Source organism: Venustampulla echinocandica (genome assembly GCF_003357145.1).
Source record: "Venustampulla echinocandica strain BP 5553 chromosome Unknown scaffold_0, whole genome shotgun sequence".
Classification (NCBI taxonomy): Eukaryota; Fungi; Ascomycota; class Leotiomycetes; order Helotiales; family Pleuroascaceae; genus Venustampulla; species Venustampulla echinocandica.
Genome location: NW_022474205.1, coordinates 5852558 through 5866998, shown reverse-complemented (window position 1 = coordinate 5866998; position 14441 = coordinate 5852558). Strand labels below are relative to the sequence as shown.

At 48.7% G+C, this 14441-nt stretch overlaps 5 protein-coding genes across 5 annotated transcripts; 3 read left to right on the top strand and 2 right to left on the bottom strand.

Annotated features, from left to right (window-relative positions):
- Window positions 1-511: 511 nt before the first annotated feature.
- On the bottom strand, window positions 512-2372 carry BP5553_01809 (Uncharacterized protein; the record flags this gene model as incomplete). The annotated part of the gene is made up of 2 exons (XM_032010432.1): window positions 512-1269; window positions 1319-2372. 2 exons carry the CDS (start codon window positions 2370-2372, stop codon window positions 512-514), a joined length of 1812 nt encoding a protein of 603 aa, XP_031874486.1.
- Window positions 2373-3734: 1362 nt separating this feature from the next.
- On the top strand, window positions 3735-4480 carry BP5553_01808 (Nuclear transport factor 2; the record flags this gene model as incomplete). The annotated part of the gene is made up of 6 exons (XM_032010431.1): window positions 3735-3741; window positions 3808-3825; window positions 3957-4021; window positions 4070-4141; window positions 4197-4295; window positions 4373-4480. 6 exons carry the CDS (start codon window positions 3735-3737, stop codon window positions 4478-4480), a joined length of 369 nt encoding a protein of 122 aa, XP_031874485.1.
- Window positions 4481-5761: 1281 nt separating this feature from the next.
- On the top strand, window positions 5762-6148 carry BP5553_01807 (TVP18 Tlg2-Vesicle Protein of 18 kDa; the record flags this gene model as incomplete). The annotated part of the gene is made up of 2 exons (XM_032010430.1): window positions 5762-5787; window positions 5848-6148. The coding sequence occupies 2 exons, from the start codon at window positions 5762-5764 to the stop codon at window positions 6146-6148; spliced, it is 327 nt and encodes a 108-aa protein (XP_031874484.1).
- A 2057-nt stretch (window positions 6149-8205) lies between these two features.
- Window positions 8206-11394, top strand: BP5553_01806 (Uncharacterized protein; the record flags this gene model as incomplete). The annotated part of the gene is made up of 2 exons (XM_032010429.1): window positions 8206-9178; window positions 9239-11394. 2 exons carry the CDS (start codon window positions 8206-8208, stop codon window positions 11392-11394), a joined length of 3129 nt encoding a protein of 1042 aa, XP_031874483.1.
- Window positions 11395-11923: 529 nt separating this feature from the next.
- Window positions 11924-13607, bottom strand: BP5553_01805 (Uncharacterized protein; the record flags this gene model as incomplete). The annotated part of the gene is made up of 2 exons (XM_032010428.1): window positions 11924-13424; window positions 13483-13607. 2 exons carry the CDS (start codon window positions 13605-13607, stop codon window positions 11924-11926), a joined length of 1626 nt encoding a protein of 541 aa, XP_031874482.1.
- Window positions 13608-14441: the final 834 nt, after the last annotated feature.

Sequence of the window (14441 nt, the reverse complement as noted above, 5' to 3'; positions counted from 1 at the left end):
AAGAATGTTGTTGCCAGAAGAGCTACCTGGCCTCCTGCTATAGAAGATATTAACGAGATGCATTTATACCTCTGTAGGGGATGAGGAAACAGAAACTTAGAAATGTGACTCGACGCCTTGTAAGCTATAGAGGTTTGTAGAACAAGTAATCCCATCTTCTAAGAGACTTGTTAAATAAGTCAATATACTTATCACGTCCATAAAATTTACTCCACTAGCACACCATGATGTTTTTAAATTATATCGATTAGTCTAACCCCCTCGCTATGGCCTGTCACACATGGCGATACCTCAGCTAAGCCGGGCATTGTAGACCGGGTCTCCTGAACTCGTACATAACCGGGTGTATCATATTTTCCGCCGGAATGCACACATAACTCTAACACAGCTTCTCCCATCCCTCCCAATATCATATATGGTATGACCGTTTTCCAACCAAATATGTCTAGGAGTAGTAAAGACCACTAAACATTGTAGATCCGTATTAGGTGGCTCGTCCACGAGCCACACTTCATAGCTCCTCGTCCTCATCCGCCGCCATTGCAGGCGCTGGGAGAGGCGCATGAGCTGCTTCTGCCGCTGCTACAACGTCTCTTCCGCTTCCGAATCCCATGCCCAAGCGCTTTTGCAGTAGATCGCTGTCAATGCCGCCTACACTAGCTCTGTGCTTCTTGAGCGGGCTTCCAACGACACTATCGTCGGGGAGGTTTGCTCCAAAAACACTACTCGAAAGAGATGGGCCTGGAGTTTGGTTTGCTTCTGGCTCTGCTGGAGGTGTCGCGGTGGCGGAAGGTGTGCCCATAGATCCTGGTGATCTGCGGGAATTTAAATTCAGCGGCTCAGCGGAGTGTTGGCGTTTAAGCTGTCCATAGAGTAAGCCGATATCAATGATAGTGAGAAAGGAGGGGCCTACCTTGATCCGTCCAACGCCTTCTGCTATTTCTCCTTGATACTTGGCATCTTCGGGGCTCAACATTGTCTTCACCTCCTTGTCGTCTACTTCTTCTATATTCCCTACAATATCGATATCATCGTCATCTTCTTCGCTATCTTCGGCCATTGCCCCAGTGGCACTACCATTACTCTTCTTTCTCGACTTGTTTTGCCGGGCAGTACCATTATTATCTCTGAATGACGAGAATCCAACAGTTCCACCAGACTTTAAGGGGCCAATACTCGAGAAGTCGAGTTGAGTTGAGCGTCTCTTGACGGGTCCAGGAGTGGTCTTTTGCTGCTTCGATGCTAAGATACCCATTTTTTGTAATTGTCCTGATAGATTAATTAGTAGACGATCAAATATCAAGCGTTGCCAACTTACGCTCGCCTCTATAGAAGAAAGTAAACGTAGCAAAAGGCTTGTCTGGACCATCTATACCCGTAACAGTCTGTGTACTGATGGATTTCGGGTCCAATGTCTTTGGCTTGGCAAAGCTCGTGGTATGATCAACATCTGCTCCATCGCCTTCCTTCTCCTTCGTAGATCCCTCCTCATCGTCATCATGGGCATCAAATTGCGGAGAGTATTCTCCCCTCTTAATTTCTCCAGATGCTAATACGCGGAACATGGCAACCTTGATCTGCCCAGCAGCCTCTGGTACATCATCATCCGAGTCAGAGCTCATATCATCGTCATCTTCAGAGAGCCTCTCAACTGGGGATGTCGCATTATCCCCATATCTCAAGACATCTCGCTGCCCCGAGGTTTTACGCGAAGACATCGCATCTGCCAGGTCATCATCGCTGTTCATCTCCTGTCTTCTCCGTCTGCGGCGCTTCTCAAACTTCTGTCTGCGCCTTTCGATCTTGGCCGCTGCGTCCTGCCCATCCAGGTCTAGCCCGTTCAACCACCTCTCCAGTCCAACTTCGCGAAACAAGAACTCCCTTTCAGCAAGTCCACCGCCTTCGGATTCCGGTACCTGAACCCAGCGAGAGTTCACCCAAGTCTCCTCTCCAGGTCGCAGTAAGGTAGCAACTTCTTCCTTTGCTCGACCGTCGAAGTAGATATAGGCAGCAATCGTTTCATTTTCGGACTTTGTAATGGGTATATAAGGGCCAACTGCGCCGACATAATTGCCACGCTGGGACGATATGCCAGGCAGTCCGGCGACGACCTGAGGCTGTGGGTAGGGGGTATCGGGTGTCGGTTTGGGTGTGGAGTAAGGGACTGGTAGGCCAGGCGTTAAAAGCGTGATGGAAATGGCGAACTTGGACGGCTCGGGCTTATCGGAGGACGCATCTTGAGGTATCTTCGCCTTTGGTACTGGGATATATGTATTGACGCGCGATACTCTGGACTGCTTCTGCACCGAGAACTCTGGGAGCGGAGCGCCTTCGGCATGAACGCTGACGGCGATGCCCTTAAAGCAAGGCATTTTCCTTCACTTCAAGTGAGCCGCAGCAACCGAAGCCGCGAAGCGGGAGGAAAGAGAAATTCGGGCTGTGAGGGCGCAGTCGGTGGAATGGGGAGCTGTCGAAGCCGACTTCTGGTGCTTGAGATTGATGGGTTGGAAACACAAGGGGAGGCTGAGCATGGACAAATGCTCAGGCACTGGAACTTGTAGCTGTAGCTGTAACGAGAGCCAAACCGAAACTGACTTGGCAAGCGCAGAACTAGTATAGAGGTGGGGAGATAGCAGATTGCAATGTTAATCGGGCAGCGGGTACGTAGTATTTGAGGATGTTGGGAATAATAAAGGCTCCGAACACATTGGCAGCGTGGACAATAGACTCGGCAAGCCTTAGAAGCGGACCTCAGACTACAGCACCGGTCATGCAGCGGCGTCACGGTCACTTGTGAAACTTGACAGCAATTACATGAACAAGTCATTCGGGGATCTAGTTATATCTATAATAATTCTACTCTCTAAATTATACGGGTACGTTAGTTGGTCATCCCTCCCATGCTCTGTGATAAGCTGACTTTCCAGGAGGTCGCGTCAACCGCTGTCTAACGCCAAAGTCTTCCATTTCCAAAGCCCAGCAGCTACGACCTTCCTACAGTAAGACACTGGAGCTCGGTGGATATTCAAGGGCGTTGTATTGTTGCATGATCTGGTCATGCGTTGGTTCGAAAATGGGTTGTGGTGCGGTGCGGTATGGTATTTGTTGGTAGTCTGAAACAAGGAATTTAGCATTTATACATTTTGCGCAAACAGCGCCAACACCGCGTAGTCAAGTATGTATAGGAGAAGTGGAATGAGATCAGACTGTTGAGCTTGATATATTGTTTGAATCAACATGAGTTGTCAGTTGGCCGTTCTTAAGGCAGAAAGGTAGTCATCAGGATGCCACGAGAAGAGTGAAAGAAAATTGTAGCAACGAACCATTTAACTGTATTAGCAAAGGCTGCTATAGGAAATCCAGACAGCTAGCGGATTGTCTGGAAGGACAATCAAGGGGTCTTGACTCTGGATGGCGGAGGGCTTAAGGAAGCCCATTTTAGCATTGGGTGAATGAGTTTTGGAGATGTTTTAGTTTTCTTTTTGGCCCTGAATGCGAGCTTAAGTACCTTTTAGGTGCGAGTACCTTTGTGCATCACGCTAAGACCGACAGTCACCTGACCTCGCCTTTGTGCAGATAGGCGCATCGAAGCTCCGAAATTACCCCACCAACGCAGACCCAGAATCGCTCTCTCGACACCCAACACATCGCACCGGACCCTTCCATCATCTCTACCCAACCTCAAACAGAAATTCCTCTAGAACATACCAGCCGCACCCAGGCATACCACCAAGATGGCTAGTGAGTCCAAATAGTGCCCTACTTCCACAGCCCCGAACCTTTGCTAATATAATGCTGCTATGCCAGACTTCCAAGATGTTGCAAGTGAGTAACGATCATTTCGAGCGAGCAGGAGCCGCGCCGGCCGTATACCTTCGGATCGAGGGCCTATGTTTGCCGAAGATATATATATACGGTCGTGATATTCTGGGATAGGGCTAATAGCAGCCCCGCAGAGCAGTTCACCGAGTTCTACTACAACCAATTCGACCAGGACAGGACCCAGTTGGCCGCTCTCTATGTGAGTCCCACGCAGACCTACGATACAACCCCGCTAACGGATAATCAGCGTGAGAATTCCATGTTAACCTTCGAGTCTGCCTCGGTCGCTGGTGCACCTGGAATCGTTGAGAAACTTACTGTGAGTGAGCCCTCGCCCTCGAGCTTATTAGTGATTAACGCGCTCATTCGTACAGAGTCTCCCTTTTAAGCAAGTGAAGCACCAAGTTGCGACACTTGATGCGCAACCGTCTGTGGATGGGGCTATTTTGATTCTGGTTACCGGAGCTCTGCTAGTACGTTGAACCCCCTGCCCTACTTGAGCCTGGGTCTCCAGGTATTATATTGGCGGCGCTAACTCAGCAATCTTTAGGTCGATGAGGAGCAGAGACCAATGAACTACAGTCAGGTATTCCAGCTTCGTCCTGACGGTGGAAGTTACTATATCTTCAACGATATCTTCAAGCTGGTATTCGGTTGAGCGCACCGTACTTTGGGAGGAATATGTGTTTGGGTACATTCAAAGTCGGGAGCCACGGAGGAATAAGAAAGCTGTGTGTTTCTGCAAGCCTTGCCGATTTCTAGAGGACAAGATACATAGCGTTGCGATCACGATGTTTCGGAATACAAAATTAAGGATATGACTATTTCAATTCTCCGGCAGCAATGCATCCCAATGGTGCACAAATTATCAAGCGCTGGAACGAACATATACACCGCCAACTAAACCAATAGGTCTTAGGCTTGAACATAACTTCTCTCCCCTATCGACCTAAGGCCTTGTGGAGCCTCGTATTTCTGCTTCTTTTGCACAGCCCCAAAGATAATATCAAAGCAGGCTGCAATCTGCTAGGGACAACACTTCTAATGCTATATTCTACTTCCAACGCTTTGAAGCATTGCACCACCTCGTAAATACCACCTACCTACCTAGTTATTACGGTATCTAGTGTCTTAGTACTTTCCACGAAGTCCTGTAACAGTATCCTTCCAGTCTTTCAGTGTTCCGCTTAATATGGAATATTGTGTGAAGCGTTGCCCAAATAATGTAATAGTCGTGAAAAAATTATGTTTTGGCATTGTTTAGATCAGCAAAGGTGTTGCCTGGACATCCGGCAACATCAGCCTCGTCAGCATGCGACGAATGTGGCACTAGCGAGACAGCTCGGTTCTCCGACACGTACTTCTTTGCGGCACTATCCCTTCCATACATACAAGAAGAATAAGAACCATCAAAGAATCCTACACCATTCAGATCCCTTTCCGGAGCGCCATTACTTCGCTCAGTTACCGTAGACAGACGACGGACGCTGAAACACCACCGTTCGACAGCTACTAGCTTAGAACCCGGATTCAATCCATCACTCTATTGATCTTCAAGGTCGAACGCAAATATGACGATCGCTGAAGAGTTCGCGACGAGGAATTTCAGTATGCAGACTCTAGGATATTCATGCCTAAATGATAGATTGACTAACTATGATTCCTAGGTATTTATGGGCAATGGTAAGCACACTGTCTTTGAAGTCCATCCCCAAGCATCCGGAGCTCGAACACCATCTACAACGCCATAACCTTGTATCTCCTACTATTGATGCGGATACAATAAGAAAAGCCCATTTTGGGTTTTGCTCGGTGTATCATCTGGGGATTATAATTTTCTTGAAAGCATACTGATGGAATGGTTGATGGCAGGACCGGAGTAATATGCATATTCCTCTGTTTTGCCCTTGGCATCTCGCATCTCTTCCATGTTAGCATTATGATCCTTTTCGGCGCGCTCTGCCTGTAAGTTACCTTCTCCATTCTTCGCACAACCCTCTCTAACCATCCCACCCGTTATTATAGTGCGAGCTCCTTCCTCATCATCTTCATCGAAATCCCTCTCCTGCTACGCATATGTCCAACCTCTTCAAAGTTCGATACCTTCATGCGCCGCTTCACCACCAACTACATGCGCGCCGGGATCTACATCGCCATGGGCATCATTCAATGGCTTAGCCTTATAAAAGAGGCGTCAAGTTTGATTGCTGCGGCTGTCTTGCTTACACTGGCGGCGAGCTTTTATGCTTTGGCTGGAATCAAGGGCCAGGGCTTCGTGGGAAGCAAGACGCTTGGTGGGCAGGGGGTTGCGCAGATGATCATTTAGGAGGGAGGAGAGTTAGTGATGTTGGATGGTAGGGGATAATTTGGGTCAGGGTGGGATGGGAAACCATCTGGAGGAGCTAGGAACCGGTCTTGATGTTACGGCACTGAGGTCGAAACCATGTTATTTGGAATGGATGGAGAGCTAGAAAGGCGAGGAGCTTATGCGATTCGGGGTATGCGGCGTCCGCTCTCGCAAGGAGTGGAGAAGGAGAGGATGGAACGACAGCATGCGATTTGGGGGTATGGCGTTATAGGTTTTTGCTGGCTGGCTAGCCTTACTATATCATAGCTTAGCCGTCGTCGGCACTCGACCTACCTAGGTAGTGTACTTTTATGAATGCTTTTCGAATTCCCAATTCTTGCCTTATGCGGGGTTGATGTTGATAGAGGAGCAGAGCTCTGGGAGAATCAAAGGTATCTACAGCTACTTACTTAGGAATCTGGGTCTAATTGTACCTAGGTAGTGTAAAAGGACTAAAAGTCTCGATTTAGCGATGACTGTCTCAAGCTTCTGGGTTACGGAGGAGGAGGAAGTAGCTAGCTAGCTACCTATAGATAGTGTCCTATATCGGAAGATTTATTAAGGCGGTTTCTGGATTTAAGTTTAGAATCCCCAACTTTGTTTGCTTTTCCTTAGAAGCACTGTCTACAAACGTCTTAGCTACTTCAACGGCGCCCTACTATTTCGGCTTTATGCACAGTACATAAGGTAGTCAAAGTCACGAGCAGTCCACCTCTCATCAACTCAACTCCATAGCATTAGGACTAGGGCGTCATTCAAAAATCCCTCAAAGTAGATATGTCAACTCTTCTCGTTTGGCTAATAAGTTGAAATTCGACGATACTCGGTGATTGGCAGCTGCAATAAGCTCATGACCTTTGCGGGGAAACGTTTCAGCCTTTCTCCTCAAACCCAACAGAGACACGCCCCACGTGAGCGCTAAGGTTTTGATATTGTGATTGGAGATATCATAGCACGATGAAATCATATGATACGGATATCTCCCTCGACTGCTGATGAGCCTGGAGGCATCTCTCACCGCCTGTTGCTGCTCACGTTGAAGACATATAAAGCTAGGCAAATAGCTAGAGCCTAGCTTATCGGAATGCCACATGCCGTACGTAGTACAAGTAGATAAAGGTCTCCTGCCATTCGACTGTGATATGATGTTCGAGCCCATTCAGTGGGGCTTAGAGGGGCTTCTCCGTGCCAGCAACCCGTACACAAGTAGCCTATCACTGTACTGTGCAAGGTAAGCCGTTTCCCGTTATGAATTAGAGGGACGATAAGTGGTGGAGGAATCGATCTGGTGCAGATGAAGATGCAGATGGTGAGGCGCTATGTGCAAATCATGGCTTTCCAGAGCACAAGTGATAAGTCTTTTCATAAGGTACTTCGTGCAAGTACTTGGTAGTGCATGACGCTGGCCGAGTTCGCCTATTCTGCACCTGTTTAGTGGCCTACGACCTTGGCTACTGTGGCTATATACGGACCTACGTAGCTAGCTATGTACTTGTGTACTTGCTCCGTATGTACCTGAACGACCAAAGACCCCCAGACCACACCTCATCTACAACCTGAGACCCTTCCCTCACGTAGCTGATTCACACAAACACATACACAACTACGCCCAGCTTCGATGATTGATCTTTAAAGACTACCCTTTTGACACTTTTAGCATACCATGTAAGTGGTGCATCCTCTCCCATCCAGTCCATTGCATGTCTGGGGCTGCGTTGCTTCGTTTGGTAAAAGCCTCATAAAGACCTTGGCCCGGGGAGCCCTCTTGCATCATACCTTCTCCCTTGTTGGGGCTGCCTTACTTATGGCGATCCCAACATTCGCCATGGGGCTGAATAACACCTGCAGGATATCGCTGGGCCTCACTGGTCTCATTATCCTCCCGATCCATTCTCTTACCATTCACACTCCAACTGCTTGAATGGCGTATTGGGCTACTAAGGTCAAACTTTAACCCAACACCAGTTGCTGACGAGGATTGTATACAGATAAGAAGGCTTTCGACTATTACCTCCCTACCTCCAACTACGCCCAAAATGTCGACCGCCATGCCTCCAGTTCCCCCTCGTCCTACACGAAATCAGAAAGACACAGCATCATCCTCGAGCTCTATCGGGAGCGAGATGCCCAAGATCCCCCCTCGCCCGCTACCTCGTCGTCTTGACCGCTCAAGCTCACCCTCGCGGGAAAGCTTTGCGAGATCACCCCTCAACGAAACTCCCTTCCCTGCAAACCAAACCAAACTCACCTCGAGTAACCTTCGGGGCGCCAGGCGTCCCAGTGCAGAGCTCTCACAGAGCTCTCCGAATATTGCACTTCCGTCAATTGGGCAGGAAGGAAGCGAATATGCCGAGATCTTCCCAGCTCAGGATGAACCAGGGACATCTCCTACACAGACAAGGAACGTCGCCGATGACCTACAGCTTCATGCGCCGAAGCCCTCCTTAGCTCCTGAAAATGCCAAACAGAGGCTATCTACAGTCACCCGTACAGACTCAGGCCAGGCGGCATCGTTTGGCATTGGCAAGGCCAACAGCGACGATAAGGAACCAGCCTCGCATCCATTGAAGGCGAAAGCAAGTTTTGCGAGCCAGGCATCTACCAGCGCCGAACGTCCCCCATCTAGCCACGAGAGCGAACATGGCATCCCAGAAATCGGCCAGCGTGTGCCTATGCTTCCTGATGCTGGGGATGTTCAAGCTCCTTCGCCATCTCCCTTCCCCACGCCTTTTACTCCAGGAATTGGCTTTCACAATGACGGCTCGAAACCGAGACATCACGGACGCAGAACTAGCGCTCGGGACCAGGAGGTTCCCCTAGAAGCGTACGGCAGGCATGGTCATCAAGTACTCTCCCACGATCGTTTTGAAAAGGCGTACTACGAGAAACGTCCCGAACTTTTTAAGAAGGAGCTTGGTCAGTACGGAGACGCCAAGCCGGAGTGGGCTTTGAGCAGTGAGGATTTGAACAAGATTGTTCGAGATACGGCCAATAGAGGTCCTGGGCTTGGTAAGGGATACAATTGTGCAATTTGCACATAATCGATCCGAGTAGTCTAATATAATCTAGGAACATCCCCAGCGATCATGGGAACCCCAACTGAGCAAGTCGGCTTCCAAGCGACCGATGAGTATACCTCACGTATCTCCTCGCCCCTCGCTACGAATACGTCTCAGGTACTCGCGGAATCGCCATTGAGGAAGGAATCATTCCCAGCAGAACCCCATAGGGAGGCCGAGCTTGAGAGAGCTCTTTCTAGAAGTATCCACGCTCCCTCTGACGCAGCTCTTGAAAGCGAAGCTGAAGACGACGATGTGATTCATGTAGACCCAGCTCGTTCTCATAGCAGGCTCTATTCTCGTGAAGGCCATATTGATTCCACAGAAAATCTTGGAACCCCTGGTGGAGACGAGGATAGAAACCTCGAAGAGTTCGGCTATTCCGCCCCTATCTTAGCCTCTGATGAGGTCGCGAAAGAACCATTTCTCTACCCACTGCAGCCCGCGGTCTCCCCTCAGGGAGACTTCAGAGGTGGTTATGACGAGCCTGGATTTTATCACAACAGATCAGGCAGCCAAGGTAGTCTCAGCGGCAGTAGACCTAGTAGCCGCCCAGGTAGTATTCACGGCACTCTCTCCGGTTTACGCTTGCCTGATTCGACGAAACTCGAAGATCTTGAGGAGTATGAACCATTGTTCCCCGAGGATGAGAAGAATGGGGTCGATAAGAAACCTCTGACTGCGGCGGATAGATTGAAACGGCCTTCAAACCGTAAATTTCCGAGTCAAGATATCTGGGAGGATGCTCCTGATAGTTCGCGATATACTGCAACTGTGTTGACACCCCAGTTGCCGGAAGAAATTGCAGCTGAGAAAGAAACTCCTAAGGAGGAAACACCAGAGCAAGCATTTGCTAGGAAACAAGAAGAGCTTGCAGACGAAGAAGCCAGAGAGCAGGAAAGCGAGAGCTTCTTGCATCAGGAAAAGAAACCGTGGGGAAATAGTCCTCACATCCTGGGGGAAACAAGACCGGGAATGAAACAGCGCTTCCCTAGTCGAGATATCTGGGAGGATACACCCGACAGTCTCCAATTCACGACTACAGTAGCTACGCCCCAAATACCAGAAAACGATGCCCTAACCGTTCATGAAGAGCGCCCTACCACCGGTGCCGTTATATTTCACCAGGAGAACGCAGCAGCTGGATTGCCGCTGGGCAACGAGGAGGACCGTGCTACTACTGGCCTTGCTGCTGCTGTAAAACCAGCGATTCCTGCTCGTCCAGCCAAATCAAGGCTCTCGCAATCCCCAGAAAAATCACAAGCAGAACCGATAATCCCCGAACGACCAGGTCAGCGGGCACGACAAAGTCCTCCGACAGATGGCACTTCTCCTCCAGTACCAACGAAAACCAAGCCTCAGGTTCCTGCCCGTCCGTCTAAGCCAATTACACGTGGATCATCAGAAGACATCCCCCTAACCCGAGCAAAATCAAATTCTTCTGATCAAGGGGTAGCGGCAGCCGCGAAGCCAAAACCTCCTGTTCCCTCAAGGCCAGTTGGAAGCAAAATCGCTGCGCTTCAAAGTGGTTTTATGTCTGATCTCAACAAACGTCTGAAGCTTGGGCCACAGGCTCCTAAGAAGGAAGAGCCTCCTGCGGAGGAGGTTGAAGTAGTCAAGGAGAAGGCCCCATTGTCTGATGCTAGGAAGGGTCGGGCGCGTGGGCCGGCACGCAGAGCTCCCGCTAAAGCTCCCGCCCTTATTGCTGAACCCTCGGAAAAACCTGCTACGCTAGCGTTTTCTGCACCATCAACTTTCTGGCAAATTGACCCTGAAAAGGATCTCATAATTGGTGGCACTCCAGAAAAGGAAGAAGCTAAATCTACTGCACCTATAATAGAAAAGATATCGGAAGCTCCAGCCCTTGCGACGAATACTGCAGGGGAGTTATTACAGGATCCTGCTGCTAAAGAGGGGGTTGAGAAACCATCGCTACCTTCAGCAGTAGAAAAGGTCGAAGAACCTACGACGACCAAACCAAATGTCGAAGAACCAGCAACGACAGAACTAGAAGTCGAGGAACCAGCAACGACCAAATCCAATGTTGAAGCACCAACAACGATTAAACCAAGTGATGATGCCCCAGAAATAGACAAACCAAGTGATGATGCCCCAGCACCGACCAAACCAAATGGCGAACCTGCAGCTACTTCGGAGGGTGTCTAGGAATCTGGGGAAGAAGATGTGATTCCGTCGACTAATACTCTGAAGACTGAAGCAGCGAATGAGAATGTAGATTAGATATACACGTTTCTACCCTTTTCTACCTTTTCCTTTTAATCCGCTAGAGTAGTTGGTATGTAGGAAACAAGCAATAGCAACGAGTACAGAAATAATATATGAGTTCTAAGCAGAGTTTAGCGTGCTAGTGATTCCTGATCTACGTGAGACAAAATCGCTTTTCTAGTGTACAAATCTCAATATGCTACATACAGAGTGGATTTGCGACCTTATTCGACGCACTTACTCCATAATTCGGCGTTATATTTCTATCCGAACATTCAATTGCCACAGGGGAAACGCTTGATAACCTTGGTAATCAGGGCAAACCTCTGAACGACGTGTATAGGCAGCTTTTGAAGTGTTCACGACACTTGCCTAGTACTAATAAACAGTCGGAAACTATTATGTTATGTTCACTGCCTTTCGCACAGCGAGTTAAGTCATCAATCATAGTATCATCATATTATTCATCTCAACCTATCCTCCTTAACTTTAAAATGTCATCTAGCTTTACCACTCCTTTCCCACCCCATCCCGCAACACCACTCTCCACGTCTGGTCTAACATGGACATACCAACCCCAAGCCCGTCTATCCAACTCCTCCTTCCCAATATACTCAACCCAGCTCTTAAACAGCAAATCCAGTGCACCGAGCAACAATCCCAAATTTCCTTCCTTCTCCCTTTCCAGTGCCACTCCAGACTTTTTCTTCTTCTTGCCTTCCTCGTCAGCTGGGGACGCAAACGCTTTCAAAATATATGACCGCGCGCCGTCAGGTTTATAAATAGGGAGATTATCACCAATAACAGCTGAGTCCGTACTCTTCATCCCCTCGAGATCTAATCCCCATAAAGCCTCGTGGCCAATGACACCGGTGACACGCAGACGCTGGGATAGGGCATCCCGAGATACTTCGGACATTATTCGCCACCTATCTGGACCGAGGAAGACACCGCCGTACCAGCGGGAAACGACCAGTAGCACATTCGTTAAATTAGATGAGCGGAGGACAGAGAGGAGGTGGCGGCCGCCACCTGTTTCGCCGTCATCGTTGGATTGTTCGATTATGCTGCCGCTGGAAGCGGAGGATATACGGTAGGCGGTTATATTGTGAGATGCCGACTCGAGTGAAGGGTTATTAGAAAGGAGCGTTTGGAGCATAGTGCTAGCTTGTGGTGCAGAGGTCACGGTGATTGAACGGGCGACGAATTTGGAATTTTTGGATGTTATTGGCGCGGAGATTGTCCATCCACTCTGGCCTTCACTTCCTGATCTTGACGGTTTTGAATCGGATTTTGAAGGGTCACTGATCGTTCCTTGGCCTTCAACATCCTCGTTCTTATTCCCACCAGCCTTCTCCTTCCCTTCCCTCGTCGAGCTCGAAGCTTCGAGTTCAGCACCCGATTCAGCAAATGAATCCTCCCTCCATTGATATCCACTCCTCTTCAAAACACTAATCTCCCTTCCCATAATTTTAACCTTAGGCTGCCCCATCCCCCAACCCAGCTCCTCCGCACTCTTCCCCCGCTCCAACCCCAAACTCGCCGCCTTGCTCCTCGAATTAACGCTCACAATAGCCTGTGCCAGACTAAGTTTGCTACTCAGCGGCTGCTCTGGCATCGTATATTTCAACAACTGCAGCGCAAACGCTAGCACTAGGGGTGCTCGGTTCGTGTATATTGTGGTCTTGGAAATGGCATCTTCGTCTGCGGAGGGCTGGGGGAGGGCTAGAGAGGCTTCAAGCTCTTGGGGAGTTTGCGGCGCGTCCATCAGGGAATACGCGGACTTGGTACGTTTGGCAAAGGGCGGGAGGCTTGAATCGGAATCGGTCGGTCGTTTGGAAGTGCTGGCCGTGCTGGTGGAGGGTGATTTCAAGTGCGCTTTACAGGCTCCAAGGAGATATTTGGCCGCCTTTTCATCGGAGATGGCGCTTGTTATGGTAGGGAGGGTAGCATGTGTTATGTCTGATATACTTGAGTGCTGTTAGCAGGTATATAGCAAGGTGGTGGGATAGGATGGGATTACCTTACCTTCGCAGGTCTACGTCTTGGAGAGCCTTCACGCGTCCCATTGCTGCCATCATAGGAAGCTTGTTACGGCCTGGAGCTGTCGTAAGCAGGCGCAGCAGGTCTTGCACATCCTTTTGGGACGCCATGATGATTATCGTCTCGAGCTGATGTTGATGTTTTTGAGGGGTCAATGCTGCTGGCGGGCAGTGTACTTATTGTAGTAACTACTCAGGTGGCTAGGGTCCAGCGTGCTAACACGCAAAAAATAATCACAACTAATTATCGATTTAGGTTTCCAGGAGGTATATTGTTGTAGTTGAAATCGTCACATTCTTTGGAACTGTCCGGCCAATATACAATACAATTGGATACAGTATCGCCGGCGATAACACGTTGTATAACCAGTGCCATGTACGAAGTACGGTTATAGGAAAGGTATTGAGCACCCTACTAATAAACAAGGGAGCTATATGGTATTCTAAAAAGTGGTGATTTCATTGAAAGGGACGTGTATTTGCTTGGTTGTGAAGTTAGTTCTGCTTGTAGTCTCCGGACATTTGTATAGTATATGCTGCTAGCACCATATAGTGCCCACTATATTAAAGTAGAAACGGACAATCTACAGAGGCATAGTCTCAAGTTAAAACACAATTATGGTTGGAATTGGAAATGTCAACCGTCATAGCCCCTCAACTCGATCTATTGGTCCAGGCAATGAGAGTAAATTCGTATTGCACTACCTAGTACAATTAATAGTAATTTATATATTAATCCCTTATTTTCATCACTTCTCTTCCTAGTAGAAATGAATTTTAATTGATAGCAGTAGCTTTTATAGACAGCTACGTCCGTAGCAAACCACCTATTACTACTAATAGATGCCGAGGTTAAAGCTCGAAGCTACCATCAAGCTGCTTAGGAACTGTTCTTCAAAAACTAACACTAACGTAAACCTTTCAATTAGTACGTCTTCTTCAATA